This window comes from Sinocyclocheilus rhinocerous, unplaced genomic scaffold (genome assembly GCF_001515625.1).
Source record: "Sinocyclocheilus rhinocerous isolate Xijiao unplaced genomic scaffold, SAMN03320098_v1.1 scaffold1576, whole genome shotgun sequence".
NCBI classification, from domain to species: domain Eukaryota; kingdom Metazoa; phylum Chordata; class Actinopteri; order Cypriniformes; family Cyprinidae; genus Sinocyclocheilus; species Sinocyclocheilus rhinocerous.
This window is the reverse complement of record NW_015628323.1, coordinates 168,463-185,680: the sequence shown is the minus strand read 5'-3', so window position 1 is coordinate 185,680 and position 17,218 is coordinate 168,463. Positions and strand designations below refer to the sequence as shown.

Genomic DNA, 17,218 nt, shown 5'->3' with positions numbered 1-17,218 from the left:
CATTCACACTGGTGTTCATTTAGCCTGCATTTGATCTTTACAGCTTTAAATCCACTGAATTGTTTAAACATCATCCCTTAGACTTTGAAAGGGGGTAATTTGCATTTCAGTCCCGAATAGTGAAGTGCCACAAGGCGGTGGTCTTCTGCTGGTTTGTGTCTGTTTGAGGTGGGGTACCGCAGGGATTGGTGTGGGGCCCCTCACATTTTAAAAACATATGCGATCTTGCACCTTGTCACTCACAAACAGGCACCCTTAACGCATTACCTGCGTTAGAGCCTCATCCATTCATTCACAACAGCAGAAAAGCATGTTTCGCAATCGTCCCTATGGTCGTTTGTCTCATGTTCAAACATTAAATGATAAAATAATCACTGTAAATCATCGACACTAGTTGTGAGGAGGAGAAGCGCAGGCTTGCAGGTGCCACGGCCGGTTGGATGCAGCCAGTCTCGGGGTTCACTGGTGGGAGGGGTTGAATCGCGGGCTGGGATGTGTGTGCCTGATCACGCTCCGGCAGTGTTAGTGCGTGACAAGAAGACGGGACGACACTACAGCGTCTGTGGCTCTCTGGTGCCCCGCCGTTTACCGGGCTACCGACCCCAAATCTCCGACGATACACCTGTGGAAAGCACACGCCATCCGTGACCTTAGTGGATTGCAGGTAAGAAGGACCGTCACCAGAACATCACCACAGACAACCTGTGCACGGACACACGCTCTGCGCGCGAGTTTGGATCTGTGGAAGCGATGATGTTCTGGAATGAGGAACGCGCGCTCTCTTTCTGTTTCGCTCTCTGCAGATTATCGACTGACCGCGAGCATATCGGTTGTATGGGTACCAGTATGACTTACTAGGAATGTATCATGTGCAATTTCATATGCATTGCATGTGTGACTTGGTACGAATGTTATATTTGCAATGTTAAATATGCAATGTCTTATTAAGATTGAGGAGATACAGGAGGTTGTTTATGAGATGCATTTGAGCACATGGAGTTCTGTGGCCACTGCAGTGTGATGCGTTTCAGCACCGCGGACAGCGCAAAGCTCCCGTTCTCTCGGTGATCACCGGCAAGGTCGTTCACTCTCATCCGTCCCGTTCGATCTTTGAGTGGAGCTCTCTGCCCCATCAGCCTGACATTTGCATTCATTTGAATGAAGTGTGCATTAAATGCCAGCACGATTTCAGTGCGAATGGCTGATATTGGCGAGGTTTTTGTGGGATTGCAGTTTGTTTCCCCTCCTATTGTTTCTTTTATGCCGAGGCAGAAGGATGGTTCGGTGTGATTCATTAGTTATTTTCGCTTCCATCCAGCTCTTGCCCTAATCTTTTATTCGAAGGCGAGGCAGCTTTTCATCGTCTCTCTAATGGACCCCACATTTTAACAAGGACCCAGCGTCCAATCTGCGGTTTGGCCCTTGAATGCAGCTGAATGAGGGAATTCATTTATGCTGGTCTTTATTTATACAGATGCCATTGCTGTGAGACTAAAACGAGTTGCTTGTGAAAACCTCGCAGTGCAGGTCCATTCATTCTGTAAATGCTCTCCTGTTTTTATTGTAAAAAATTGTCACCTCATTTTTGGTCTCTATGTGGTCTGCACTTGGAATGAATGGGTCTGACAGCCAATATGAGTGTTTTTTGTTCGTGTCCAGGGCCTGAAAGCTTTCTTGGCTATTCTTGAATGTCTGTTGACAGCCAACGTTTTTGTTGCACTTTCAGATCCAGAACACACGTTATATTCAAACAAAACATCATGGCACACTGAAACAGATGAACTTGCAACCATATACACTAAAAAAAAAAAACTGATGTAGAAACAGCTTTCACGAATAATTACAAAGATTTTTTTGACCTTTCTGCTAAAATTAATTAATTAGTCAACCCTTGTATTCCAGAATGGTTTTGTTGTGTTCATTTGTTTACAGAGGTATACTGGAACTTTAGTTTGGACAATTGAACTTAACATGTATTCTGAAAGTTCCATTTTCCAAAGTAAAATTCCAACATATACTGTAAAAATATGATCAATAATTCATGGCAACATGTTTTTCCATTACATCAACTCATTAAAATAATTTAACTAATGTCAACTTAATTTTAAAGTTTATACAAGATTAAACTTAATTTAAGTTGATGCGAGTTGGAGTAAAAATAATTTTCACTGTTAACAATTTTGAAATTTTTGATGACATCATTCTGCAGGAAAGCTGTATGAAACATAACAGTGTGACAAAAATTGGGGTAAAATAAAATTGTTTTAGGATTTACTTTTACCCAGAAATTGCTAGTTAATTTCACAAATAATTACAAATATGTTTAAAGTTGTAAAGTGAGTTGTAAATAAAACAAAAATATTAGAGTATGTTTTTAAAAAATACTATTTTAGTCTTTCTACTTCAAAATTACTTGTTTCATTTTAATTGTTTGTGATATTTACTAGCAATTTCTGATAAAAGTAAATCCTACACCAATTTTATCACACTTGTGTTTTTTAAAAACAACTCTCCTATAGAATGATGTCATCAAATATTGAATGTAAAAGTTTAAGACTTGTGTAGAAACGATTTTTACTCAGAAATTGCTAGTAAATTTGACAAATAATAAAAAAAAAATAGTTTAATTGTTCCAATTAATTAAAAAAATTGCAAAGACATTGAATAAAGTGTGAAATTTAGAATCAGAAAGACTGAAATAGTATTTTCTTGTTAAATGCGCTCTAATAATCTCAATCTGATTTACAACTTTGAAAAATAATTTTTCCAGTGCACATTTCCCATGTTTTGTCTGTTTGTGTGGATGTAATAACATTGCTGTGTCCATCTCCTCTCATTCAAGGTTATGAGGCCCCTCATCTCATGCCGTCCTCAGCTCCAGGTTGACACGGCAACGACCCAGCATCCTGCTCAGGGTCGTCATAGAAGCTCTCGGACAAATGACAGCACGGTTCAAAGCCGCATGATTCCAGAATCCCCTTTTTGTGTAATCAGATACAGAAAGTTCGGAGAAGGAACGAAGCAATTTGACTGAACTTCCATACTGTGATTGCGTCTTTGGCCCAGACAGGAACAAAGACACGGCCTCTAATTTACTCCGAAATGGTCTGCCTGTATCTCTTTGCGATGTTGCTCCTGGCGTCACTGGCGACGGCGGGCCAGGCCAGCGAGCGGCGCGTCGTGGCCCACATTTCCGGTGACATCATAATCGGTGCCCTCTTCTCCGTCCACCACCAGCCGCCGGCCGATAAAGTGCACGAGCGCAAATGCGGGGCGGTTCGGGAGCAGTACGGCATCCAGCGCGTGGAGGCCATGATGTACACGCTGGACCGAATCAACGCAGACCCCAAAATCCTCCCCAACGTCACGCTGGGCTGTGAGATCCGAGACTCCTGCTGGCATTCCGCCGTCGCTCTGGAGCAAAGCATCGAGTTCATACGGGACTCGCTCGTCGCTGCCGATGAAAGCGTGGAGGCTGGGGGCGGGGCCAAGTGTGCTGATCCCGGAGCCACGCCCATGAAGGCCAAGAAGCCAATCGTGGGGCTGATCGGTCCGGGTTCGAGTTCCGTGGCCATTCAAGTGCAGAATTTGCTGCAGCTGTTTAATATCCCGCAGATCGCGTACTCCGCCACCAGTATGGACCTCAGCGACAAATCACTCTACAAATACTTCATGAGGGTGGTGCCATCGGACGCCCAGCAGGCCAGAGCCATGGTGGACATAGTGAAGAGATACAACTGGACCTACTTATCTGCCATCCACACAGAGGGTGAGTGTTTCATTTACATTAGCACATAATCTTGCTGAAGTTTGTGAGTCATTTCAACTGATTCATTACAAGAATCACATCATAAGATTCTTTTGTTTGTGAATTGGATTCAATGACTAATTCATTAGACTAATTCAGCTTTTTATTTTTTTCTGATAATTCATGGCAAGAATTAGATCATAAGAGTCATTCATTTCTTCAACCAATTCATTAAAGGAATCTGATCAAAGAATCATTCAGCAAATCATTAGAGCGTTTTAACTTGTCTTTTTGAATGATTCATTGCAAGAATCAGAGTCTTTGGTTTGTGAATTGGGTTCAGTGACTAATTCTGTCTTTTTGACCAAATCATTACAGGATTCAAATCAAAAGAGTCATTTGTTTGAGAATTGGATTTAGCTTGTGATTCATTAGACTGATTCAACTTGTGTCTCTTTGACCAATTCATTACAGAAATTGAATCATAAAATGCATTCAGTTGTGAATTGGATTCAGCAAGTAATTCATTAGCTGATTCCACTTGTGATTGATTAGAATGATTTAACTTATGATTCTTTTTGACCAATTTGTTACAGCAATCGAATCATAAGAGTTATTTGTTTCAAAATTGGATTCAGCTATACAGAAGTAATCCATTTGCCTGATTCAACTTGTGATTCCTTTTGACTAAATGAATACAGGAGTTGGATCATCAGAGTCACTTATTTGTAAATTGTATTAAGCAAGTAATTCATTATACTAAATCAACTCGTGATTATTTTTAACCAATTTATTACAGGAATCTTTTTTTTTTCCAGCAAGAAATTCATTAGACTGATTCAACTTTCGAGACTTTTTTGATCCGATTCTCTTAATGAACCTCTCAAAGAGTCCTTCATTTATGAATCTGACTGCACTGCTCAAGCTGTTTGTTTTCCATGTATGGTGAAATGGCATGCAATGGTGGTCTGTTGCTTGTGTATTTTATCACAGTAGTGACGTTGACATTCAATTCAAACGGCAAACTCATAGCTAAAATATGATTTGTTTTGCCATGCTGCTTTATATTCTGCATCAGTGCAGTGCTGTTCACACACACACACACACGACAGCATTGAGGCGTGATGTTCATGGTGTCTGTTACAGAAGTGTCACATATATTCTGTCAAAGTGGCCTCTTTTAGTGTCTGATGGGAATTGTGCGTTAAGATGTTTGTGAAGTATGTGTGTGGACATCTGTAAAGAGCAAAAGCAAAAGAAAAACATCAGAGTGTGACTAAAAGGTCTGCTGATAGGTTTGTACATCATGTAAGCATATATCTCCACTGCAAGGTTATTATAATTTTCCTTTTCAATTTGATCACGTTTATGAGGGCAAAAAGCATCATTCAGTTTTTTTGAGGCTCTTGAAAGTGTGAAATGGACTAGTATAATATAATGTACTGATTTTCAATCAATACATGTGCGGAATAAGAACACATAAGGTAGTTGAAGTGTTTAAAACATACGAGCACAGTTCAACTGAATGATAAAGTTTAACCTCTTTACTTCATGTTGTTAACTTTCTGTTGTACTGCTGTTTTGTGTTCATTTGCTTCTCCCAATTTTTTTTTTTTACATTGACTATCATTTGATTCTACATTTGAATCATTTGATTCAGTTCAGAACTTTGGAGCGGGTTCCTGAGCGTATAGCGAATCATTTGATTTAGGTCGGAACTTTGCGTAATGTGAATCATTTGATTCGGAACTTTGGAGCAGGTTCGTAAATCTTTTGAACTTCGGAGCAGGTTCGTAAAATCTTTTGATTCAGATTGGAAGTTCGAAATGGGTTCACGAATTGACCTGAAATGATGGTTCGTGAATCATTATTCCAATCAGGACTACGGATCGCGAATCTTTTGATTCAGATTGGAAATTCGGAGCGGATATTGTAAATCTTTTGTTTTCTTTCCTTTTTTTAATGAAACGGTACAAAACATCAAACCATTAAAGCAGTACAGTTATAAAAACAAACCAAAGGAGAAAGAAAGAAAGAAAGAAAGAAAGAAAATACACAAATACAAATTCCTTAAGAAAATTAACGATGGTTTTATAATAGTAAAAGTGTAGTAACCATTTTTTTAATAAACTTTAAGAGGACACATAGGATCAATATAGAGATGTAGTTTTCACTGCTTTAGGATTAGCAGAACTATGTACTTGTCTAGATCAACTTTGAATAAAGAAAAGAGAGTTTTAGAGCCAGATCTTTGTTTATGTAAAATGTGGCTAGCAAGAAACAAATGAATTAAGTTATATCTTCCTGTATTCTCTTTTGAGTAGTCAAACAATCCAAAGAAAACATCTTTAAAACAGAAAGAAAAGTTACAAACAATTTACAAAAATGAGATCAGATGAACATAAAAAATCTGAGCAGAATTTCTCTGTGTGGGTACAAAACAAGTGAATGACACTTTCTCAGAAGAGTGACAAAAACAGCAACTCACTTCAATGACTGACTTATTTTATAATTACGTGCATACGCTTTTTGTGAAATTTGGATTAATCTGTTGTTTCATGTTTAAGGAGAGAACTATAGTTTCAAAGCCAGACATCGCTTGTCATGATTTTCAAGGATGTAGAATTTAGTAGAGACGCTATGACATGATCCTACCAATATCCAGTGACTACTAAATTGTCCCTAGCAATAGTTTTAATCAAACATTGAAATGTCGTCTGCCGTTATGTCCCCACCAATGTCAAAATCAAACCTACGCGCTTGTGTCACATGACATTTACAGCTCAGGTGATTGACTTAAGTGAGCAAATAGTGCACAGGTCAAGCAACTACCATTGAGATGAATGGGATAGTTTTCTGATTTTAGACGACTGTCATCATGTACTTCAGTTCAAATGTTTTTAAAAAAAAAAAATTTTTATTGAGTGTTAGGTTTTTGTTTACTTCACATTTTATAGTTTATACTTTTTTTTAAAGCAATACGTTTCCATCTTAATTTTATTTGTAGTCATAGCTCTGCTCTTCTGATGCTCCGGGCTTAAGACTCTATTCTTACACCTTAACATGTTTCTTTTCCTCTGAGGTCTCGCACACTCACACACTCACACACACATTCACCAGATTCCTTCCCCCCACTCCACTCGCTCTTCTTTCATCCCACTGTACACCCCCACTCCACGCCGTCTCAAGAGACTGTGTGTGTGTGTGTGTGTTTAGAGAGGTTCAGGGTTGTAAGCACTTTTACTGTCTGGTCCCCAAAGCTGAGGACCTGGAATGTGTCCCGGACTTAATTAAGATGGCAGACAGTGTAAAACACACACACACACACATAAAGAGAAAGAAGAGAAAAGGACAAGAAGATGATCACCCTGACATACCTGTTGATAAACAGACAAAATAAATCAAATTTAACACAGACTCACAGACTGTAATAGGTTCAGAGTGTTTTTTTTTTCTATTGAGAATGTGAGTTATATATATACACACTACTGGTGAGAGGTTTGGAATCACTAAGACAGGGGTGCCCAACCCTGCTCCTGGCGATCGACTGTCTTGCAAAGTTTAGCTCCAACTCTAATCAAAGACACCTGCCTTTAATTTTTAAGTGATACTGAAGACCCTAATTAGTTGCTTCAGGTGTGTTTGATTAGGGTTGGAGCTGAACTTTGCAGGACAGTCGATCGCCAGGAGCAGGGTTGGGCATCCCTGCACTAAGATTTTGTAACGATTTTGAAAGAAGTCTCTTAGGCTTACCAAGGCTGTATTTATTTGGTCAAAAATACAGTAAAAACAATAATAGTATGAAATATTGTTACAATTTTAAATAACTTTTTTCTATTTTAATATATTGTAAAATATAATTTATTCCTGTGATCAAAGCTGAATTTTCAGCATCATTACTCCAGTCTTCAGTGTCACATGATCCTTCAGAAATCATTCTAATATGCTGATTTGCTGCTCAATAAACGTTTCTAATTATTATCAATGTTGAAAGCAGTTGTACTGCTTATTATTTTTGTGGGAACCATGACACATTTTTTCAAGAGTCTTTTTTGATGAATAGACAATTTAAAACAACAGCATTTATTTGAAATTTGTAACGTTATAAATGTCTTTACTGTGATTTTTGATCAATTTAATGCATCCTTGCTGGATAAAAATATCAATTTCTTAATATTCTTAATACAAACCTTTGAATAAAGAGTGTGTGTTTATATAAAATAGACTAAACCAATATAATGAGCAGTATTTGTGCATGCAGCATGCAGAAAAAAGTGTTTTTATAGCTGAAAGTGTTTTTAACTGGTTGTCAGACTCTTCCTTGCTTAAACTTTCTGTAGTGGTCATCATGCTCTTTTGCAAGAAAATATTTTTGTTCCATTTTGTTCCAAACCAGCATAACTATTTTTTCAGTACAACACTATACAAGACATTTTGAATGTTCACAGTTTAAATGAATGGTAACTAGGGGCTGTAAAGCTCCAAAAATGACACCATAAAAGCACCAAAAATTAGTCCATATGACCCATGCACTATATTCCAAGTTGTCTGAAGTCATACAATAATATATACGGCATTATTCACCTCTTCCTCTTCCATAGCTCTCAAATCCCATTTGTGCAATTTAAATGTGCACACGTTCAAATTTGACACATTTTGATTTGTTATAAGATGCCATTGACGTTTGGCAGCACTGACATCAGACACTGAGGGATATGTTATGGCTAAAGCATGCTGGGAAAGCGCACACAGTAGTCATGGTAAATGAAGCCATTGTGTTCCTAATCAGCATTCAGTACAGAATGTGTTTGTGTGTTTGTAGTTGTGTGTGTGTCAAAATCTGGTGGAGTGTAACCTTCACTTAAGATCTCAAGGACTTCAGCTCTCTTCCCACGCTTGCATCCGTCTCTCTCTCTCTGTCTGCGCATCTCGTACCATCTCTCTCGTCTCCTCTCAGGAATAAGCAGCTGTGGAGAGAGTGATTGAAGGATGGAAGAGAGATTCGTTTAACTAAATTGGGTGAAATTTAAAAGCAGAAAAAAGTGGCATGAGACGAGCGCTGGAAGAGCGTGAGAGATGGAGAGGAGAGGGGCGGGTGAGTGAGAGACGGCTGTAACGGAGAGAGAGCCAAAAAGCACGATTAGGAGAAGAATATTAGAGACGAGCAGAAAGAGAAGTAGAATAAATTCAGTTTGAGGAGATCTGAGGAGCTCATCACACATGCTTAGTCTTAGAATGATAGTGTTCTTAGTGGAATTTGGAAATGTTCTCCAGTGATGTCATGGTTCTAAATGGAACTTTTGTTCTTAAAGGGATAGTTCACCCAAAAATTTGAATTCTGTCATCATTTAGTCACACTCATGGATATAATGTGTCATTTTATTTGTGTGTGTGGTTGTAAGTAGCGATTAAGAATTAATGACATTAATATTAAGATGCGCTCATGTGCTCATTAATAAATATTTATTAATATCTACCCTCTCTCTTTTACCCAAATATTAGGTACTGAGGAGAGTAGACAGCAGCATGTTTTATCTTTCACGAACCATTGCATCTTTACCAAGCATCTGGAGGTGACACAGAAACATCTTAAAGGAATAGTTCACCCAGAACTGAGCATTTGTTAAAAATGTACTCACCTTCGGGCCATCCAAGATGTAGAAAAGTAACATGATAAGATTTGGAGAAATGTAGCACTGCATCACTTGCTCAGCAATGGATGCTCTGCAGTGAATGGGTGCCGTCAGAATGAGAGTCCAAACAGCTGATAAAAACATCACAATAATAGTAATCCACAGCACTCCAGTCCATTAATTAACATTACAACAAGTCCATCATTTAGACATTTTTAACTTAAAACAATTACTTCCAGCTGAAATATGTCCTCTGTCCATACTAACACTTTCTCCAGTAAAAAGCCATCTTGTCTGAATCAGGAGAGAAATCTGCACAGATCAAGCACCATTTGCAAGTGAAAACAGTTCAAAACAAATATGTCTGTGGGTTTTAATGTGAGATTTGACAGGAGTTTGACTTTTTCACTGGAGAAAGTGTTATTATAGATTATGAGCCATATTTTGGCCAGAAGCAATGGTTTAACATTAAACTGCCTTAATGATGGATTTGTTTGTTACAAACAATCAGCTTTTCACTTCACAAGATGTTAACTGATGGACTGGAGTGGTGTGGATTGCTTGTGGATTATTGCAATGTTTTTTGTCAGCTGTTTGGACTCTCATTCTGACGGCACCCATTCACTGCAGAGGATCCATTGGTGAGCAAGTCACATCTGAAGATCAGCGAGGTGTTATGGAATCATCTGAAGCGAGGTTAGTAAAGCTGTCACGTTGAGATGTTTTGGTTCTGGTTTTGAAGAGCAAGCGCTACTGCGAGGGTTTCGTCGTGACACTGGGCTGCTCTCTCGTCTTGTCTAGATCTGTTTCTTCTCTTTTGATCGCTTCACCTGCTTGCCTGCATTTGGGAGACTGCATTCACACACAAAAACACACACTACGACACACCTGCAAGCACTTGCTTATGCGCTGAATATCGCAGGTCCTGTAGGAGAGACGCGTCTCTTTGTTTCTCAGACTTCAGGGTGAATGAGAATATTTTGAATGATTATTAATGACAAACCTGCATATTCTCCATGGCAACCTCTCTACCTTCTTTCACTCACGGTCCTTTTCATTTGAATTGTAAACTCTGAGCTGCGTGGGTGGACGGAGTGAGCGAGCGAGACAGGCACTAATAAAAGCGGGGTTTTGATGCGAGCTGGGTTTGCGTCGTTTCTATCAGCCGGTAGCACTGATGAGCGCGGGAACACAGCTGGCTTAACGAGGCACAGAATGCGCCCTTAACAAGCCACAGGAACCTTTACGAGGAACACAATCTCACAACCTTTTCTCAACGACACACGCAGTGCTGCATAACAGACTCCGGCCGAAGCACGAAAGGACACAGTGCCACTCAAGAACATACAGTCCTGTCTCATTTACATGCACTGGCTAATTTTGTTTTTAGTGTCTGTGATGCCAGTTGGATTTAATTCAGTGCCTCTTAGAGGGTGAATTTTGCAAAAATATGTCTGGGTCACATTTCACCCCGAAAACAAATAAGAACTGATATCTTGATGAAAAATGACATTTAAGAAAATTAAGCCTATTTTTAAGATTATTATTTTTATTTTTTATTTTTGCTTGCATTGCAAAATTTCTCCCTAATCATAATGCAAAAAAACAACAACATATTTTTACATTACAAAAATGAAAATTCTAAAATGTAATAATATTAATAATATAATAGATTTAAACAATTATCTATGTTAAATTATTAAATATATATTATTATGTATATATTAATAAATTAGTTATTATTTTGATCATATTATTACAAATATTAATTACATTTTATTTATTTTATTAGTTTCTTTTTTATAAATAAAAATTTTACATTTTTTTTTTTTTTAAATCATTGTCATTAAAATTGTGTTAAAATGCTAAAATTTTAATAGCGTTAAAAAAGGCTTTGTTTTTATGCAAAATATAACATATTAACATATCTCTTTTTTTTCTTTCTTTTGACTTTAGGGTAAAACATGACTTTTTTTTGTATAGATATTTAAAGGTGACGTGTCTCATCAGTTTAATATGCAGCGAAAATGATGACAAAGCCATTTTTAAGTTAATTCCCCAAAAGTGTAACACTGTGGTGCAATATGGTTTCAATATGTTTTTATAAACATCTCGACCAGCCCAAAACAGTAAAGTTGACTCAAACACTCCAATGGACCAATAGTGAGAGTTAGGGGCGGGGCTATCTGTTTATCTGCCCAATGACAGTATAGGAAACCTGTTTAAAAACAGTAATTATTTTAGCAAAGTGATGCATGTGGCGCTGAAATTACACTCTTCACCTTTCAGGTTTGTGAATCTGTAACTAGACTTTATATCAGAGGTTATATGGTTCCGTTTCATATGAAGCAGTGGAGACATTGAAATGCATCTCCAGAGGGTCATGGATCTGTTACCATGTCATTTTCGCTGTTTCCGTTTCTGCCAACGGGGGTGGAATTTTTCAAGTATTACAGCCTTTCTGATGTAAATGCGTCTTTGTTTTCCATGCAGCAGACACTTCCTGTTTCATAAACAGACAGGTGACAGCTGGAGTCCTCAGTCTGTGGTGTTTTGCACATGATGTTGTGGGTTTCATCTGGCTGTAGTCTGAGCATATCCATCTACTGCATAAGATACAGAATAGAATTTCTTGCATTTCATCTTGGTAGAAAATATATATAGAGACTTGAGACTTAGTCCAGAAAGCAAACAATTAGCAATGCCCTGGCAACCACACAAAACACCTTAGCAACTGCATAGCAATGCCTAGGCGACCAGTGTCATGGCTGCAATTTTTGCACTGTAAAATCTAGTTGGCTTAATATTATTTTTCCCACCCATGCGGTCTTGATTACATCAGCAGCAGAACCGAAAATTATTTTCAGAGGCGGTGAATGTTATTACATTTTCATAAAAGCAATTTTTTGAATTGGAATAATGTGCACTGATGAATCCCTCACAATATAGGCAGGGACATTTATTAAGAATGAAAATTGGGTCAGTTTTGATTTCATGTTGTTATGCTCGTTACACAAACTGCACAAACCCTTTTAGTCGCAGTTTATTCCTTTGAAATGCCAAAAGGAGTTGCTGATCATCTCAAAGCCTCATGGGATTGAGAAAATGTGTTTGTGAATATGGCATCTCACACCCTGATCCGCTGCGGGCCGTTTACTGTCATCCTAACACTAGTGATGCACTCTGACATTTACACAAGCACCTATTCTGATTTCTCTGGCCGGCCGGTGACATCATGATCCCCCCGCCGTCGGGGCCAGACTCATCCGTTCTCAAGCCAACTCTAATTTTAGTCATGAGTAATTTCTCTCATTTGATCTTCTGAGGCTTCTGAAGACTTTTTCTAAAAAGTTGGATTTAAATGCTGAAAACGTGCTCAACGAAAAGATTAATCGTGCAGCGTGATGACTTGGCAAAATTGTCTCTGTCAAGCCAACATAAAACAACATTTGTGAACAATTTCACTTCATAATACTTTTATTAGGAAGAGAACATGGATATTCAGTAAAAACATTCAGCATATTAGAATGATTTCTGAAGGATCATGTGACACTGAAGACTGGAGTAATGAGGCTGAAAATTCAGCTTTGATCACAGGAATAAATTACAGTTTACAGTATATTCACAGACAAAACCGCTATTTTAAATTGTAATAATATTTCACAGCATTACTGTTTTTAATGTATTTTTGATCAAATAAATGCAGCCTTGATGATCAGAGGAGACTTTTTCAGAAACATTAAAAATCTTACTGATCCCAACATTTTGAACTGTAGTGTGTGAGTATATATGCATATATGTGTGTGTGTGTGTGTGTGTGTGACTGTGTGTATATATTAGGGATGCTCCGATCGAGTATGTTTTGCATGATGATATGATGAATGGATGGTTCATTTTTAACAACAGATTCAGTGACGTTAGAGCTGATCTGCACGCCTGCGGCGCGTTACGGCTCCACGGGCACCGGAGCTGATCGCGGCCGCTCTATGCTTGTGTTTATACCGGCCAGCCGCGGCACGTTTCTGAAGCGTGGCTAAAAATAGTCTTTTGTGTGCTCCTCGCCCAAACAAACAACGCATAGATCGTGTGAATCATCGGGTGTCAGGAACCGCTGACACGGATGTACACACTTTCTAAATGCTTCGCTAGTGCTCGCCATAGTAGGAAAGAAAAGCTCTTACTTTGCTTTTTGGAATGCACGCTTCAAACAGACCGGTCAGTGAAGACGAAGAAGAGAATGATGTGCGCTACCGGCGCCTATTTTGTACTAGGCGCGACGGTAGTGACGTCATGGCTGTCGCCGGCCAAACAAGTTGGTGTTTTTTCAATGTAGGCTTCAGACACGGGTCACGACGAGGCGTTCCCCATAGCGACCCCTAGAGGACGCAGTTCGAAGTTCCACGAAAGGGAACAGAGGTTTCCCCGGTAACGGCTGTACACAAAACAGCGCTGAGCTCACAAACGATGCTTTATTAGGCATATAACATGCAAGATGAAATGAAAATGACATTGAAAATTTTCTAAAGCTAGTCTTCCTTCAGAAATACAGTGATATAAAAACACCCGTGCCTCGTTTAGATTTTTAAACGTGCAGTACGTGCTCATGTTTATTCAACGAAGCCTTTTGGAAAATCGGTCAGTTTTGATATTGTGGCGAGCTCCACAAATAAATAAATGTATGGGAAACACATCCCACAGCACAACCACCTGAGCCCAACTTCAGTCTACTCGTCACCTTAACTTTAACTGCGTTTGTAGCCGTCGCCATAGCCAGACTGATGAACAAACACAGCCCGGAAGTTAACTTCGGGCCAGGCGCGTGCGCCCGATGAAACCGTCTATATAAAGCTTGAAGCATCAGCATCGGCATCGGTATCGGCCGATCACCATGACAAGAAATCGGTACTCAGTATCGGCTGCAAAAATCCTGATCGGAGCATCCCTAGTATATATGTATAAACACACACACACACACACACACACACAAATATATACTCAAAATATATATTTTGAAGTAAATAAAACAGATTACTGGAGTACATTTTACAAGAAAATACAAGAAAATTGTAGTCTTTCTACTTCAAAATTTTACATTTAATTCAGTGTGTTGCTTCTAGGTTCTTTAATTGTGAAACAATTTTCAATGTAGGATTATTTACTTTGAATTAATTTTTACTCAGAAATTGATAAAGGTCCCAAAGAAACGGCAAGTAACACTTTGAATTAAATGTGAAAAATTTAAAGACCGAAAATTTAAAGACATTAAAGACTGAAACAGTATTTTCTTGTAAAACTTTCTCTTTTAATCTTTACAACTCTGAAAAATTGTTTTTACAGTGTAGTAATTCATATTTTGATAATAGATGACAAAAGTATTTTATATAGTAGTGTTAATAATGTACACTGAGAGCCAGAAACTTGTTTTAAGAAAGCAAACAGGATCAATTTTGTTTTTATGTTGGTCTTCAGGCGTGTGTTTTCTTGATTATATTTTCCCGCATGTCATTTTTAGTAATAGCATGGTCATCAGAATTTCTTTGTCCATAAAAGAGATGAAAGGAAAGCGTTTGGGACTTTTCATGTGTCCCAACTGTGAAGCTCCGTCTGAGGTTATTTAAATTAGATTGAAATGTCATGTCGATTGAGTAAAATTTTGGGTATTGGACAGGATGGAGTCTTTGCACTCGGCTCTTGTCGTCAGCACTTTTTACGGGAGGCGGCTAGTTATTCAAGAACGTAAGAGGACAGAAAATCATTTAAAACAAATGTTTAGAGAGACGATGACCAGACTCAGTGTCTGAATGCATCACAGAGAAGAAATGAGACCAAAAACCCATTCAAAAAACCCAATGACTTCAGTACAGTGGAACCAGAAGTGCTAAAATGCGACTTGTTTTTGGGTTATGTTGTAGGACATGCAAAGAGATGAACTATAACAGAGGACATTTATGGTGAGACACTACAGGCTAAAATGCTGTTTTTTCATGCATCTGTCAATTTTGAGATTGAGCTTTTTGGCTTTTCATAAACTATTTTTTTCAGACTAGTGCAAAGAAAACATCCAAAATACACTTTCAAGTTCAATTACAATCCATATCTTTAAAGGTGTCATCGGATGCCCATTTTCCACAAGTTGATATGATTCGACCCTAAAGAATATCAACAAAATGAAAATTCTATAACATACTTTGGTTAAAATTTCTCTATGGTAGTGTAAAACAACACCCTTTTTACCTTGTCAAAAACAGCTCTGTTTTGGTGCATGTCCCTTTAAATGCTAATGAGCTCTGCTCACCCCGCCCCTCTCTTCCGTGGAGTGACAAGCTGTTCTCATGAGACTGTAAACTTTAGCCGCATTCGTCATGGAACTTGCTAACTAGCACAGTATTAGGAAAGGCGATTTGCAAAGATTCATAAAAAAAAAAAAACTTATACTCACTTCTTCTGTAGGAGAAGCTGGAGGGGCCTGTGCAGAACTACGTCACACTGCCTAAAATCTGTGAACAGCTTGATCTGAGACACTGCCTATGGTTTATTGGGATTTTAAAAAACCACTGGGTGGATAATTATCATTAGGGTGGTTGTGTACTAAAAATTGTTATATATATATATATATATATATATATTTTATTTTATTATTTTTTTTTTTTCTGGCTGTTGACAGTATAATAAATGAGAAATACAAAATCCCCTCTGTAACAACCTCTGACTTTAATATGTCAACAAATGGCTTCATCCAGTTTTTTGTTATAGAAATCTAAAGATTGTAAAAAAAAACGTAAAAATGTAAACATTTTGGTTGTAGAAATGTTTGTAAATCAGTGCATATTTCATTAGATAGTGCCTCATATCCATATTTAAACATAACATTTCAGAAAACTTGTAATGCAAAAAAATGGTTGCGATTTTTAATGTAATCAATCAACTGGGGAAGTATGGTGATATATATTAGTTAATTTTTTACCCTATTGTCTCCCCTTATATATAGAAGTTTTAAAGATGCTAAGCAATGGTTTGCAATGCAGTGCAGCAGTCATAAGTAGTAATTTTATGGTGCTTTTTTTTTTTTGGTCCGTCCCCATTCATTTTGATTGCATGAAAAAGAACGGTGTGAAACTTCTCCACCAGAGAAAGAAGGTCACACGTGTGGAAAAACATGAGGGTGAGTAAATGATGACAGATTGTCTATTTTTTTCTGAACTTTTCCTTTAAAAGTCATCTAATGGATTCACACACACACATAGGGACATGTCTTCTGTGTATTCGCCACGGCAATTAACCATGATGTCTAAATGTCACACCAAATCAAAATAACATGCGCAGATCAAATTGTCAGGCATTCAGGATGCTTGTTGTTTGAGTGTGTGCCGGTTTTATTAGGCTGTGAGGAAATCTCTTGGCTTTATTGAAAATACAGCCGTCTCCGCTAGCTTTGACCTGAGTTACACGCATTCAGAATGGACTGGAAATCTGCCCAGTCTCGCTCTCCATCTCTCTCTTTTATGCCTTTTAACTGCTGTTCAGAGGTCAGATAAAACGAACGAGGTCACTTTTGTATGGAAATTCAGCGGAAATTAATCAAAGTGGAGAGAGAGTCACTTTTCTGCTCTGATGAAAGAAAGGCATTTTCACCGCTGTTAAATAACCATCCCTTTAATTTAAGAGAAGAACAGACAAGAGCAATGGTGTGTGGGTGTCTCCTGATTTTATTCTGCATTTCTATTTCTCAGTTTTCTTACTTCATTAATTTTGCCTTCTTCACCATCTGCCATTTCTCCTTCAGATGCTTGTCATGCTCCTTTTGTCTCGCTGTACAGTCTTAGACATGCCAAAAAAA

The 17,218-nt window shown here is 38.2% G+C and overlaps 1 protein-coding gene across 1 annotated transcript in view; it reads left to right on the top strand.

The window, feature by feature from the left end:
• Positions 1-606: 606 nt before the first annotated feature.
• Positions 607-17,218, top strand: part of grm5b (glutamate receptor, metabotropic 5b) — a 62,089-nt gene continuing 45,477 nt past the window's right edge. Inside the window, exons 1-2 of the mRNA XM_016548911.1 lie at positions 607-664; positions 2,843-3,769. Of these exons, the coding sequence (XP_016404397.1) occupies positions 3,103-3,769 (667 nt within the window). The 5' untranslated portion in view covers positions 607-664; positions 2,843-3,102. The remainder of the gene's footprint in view (positions 665-2,842; positions 3,770-17,218) is intronic.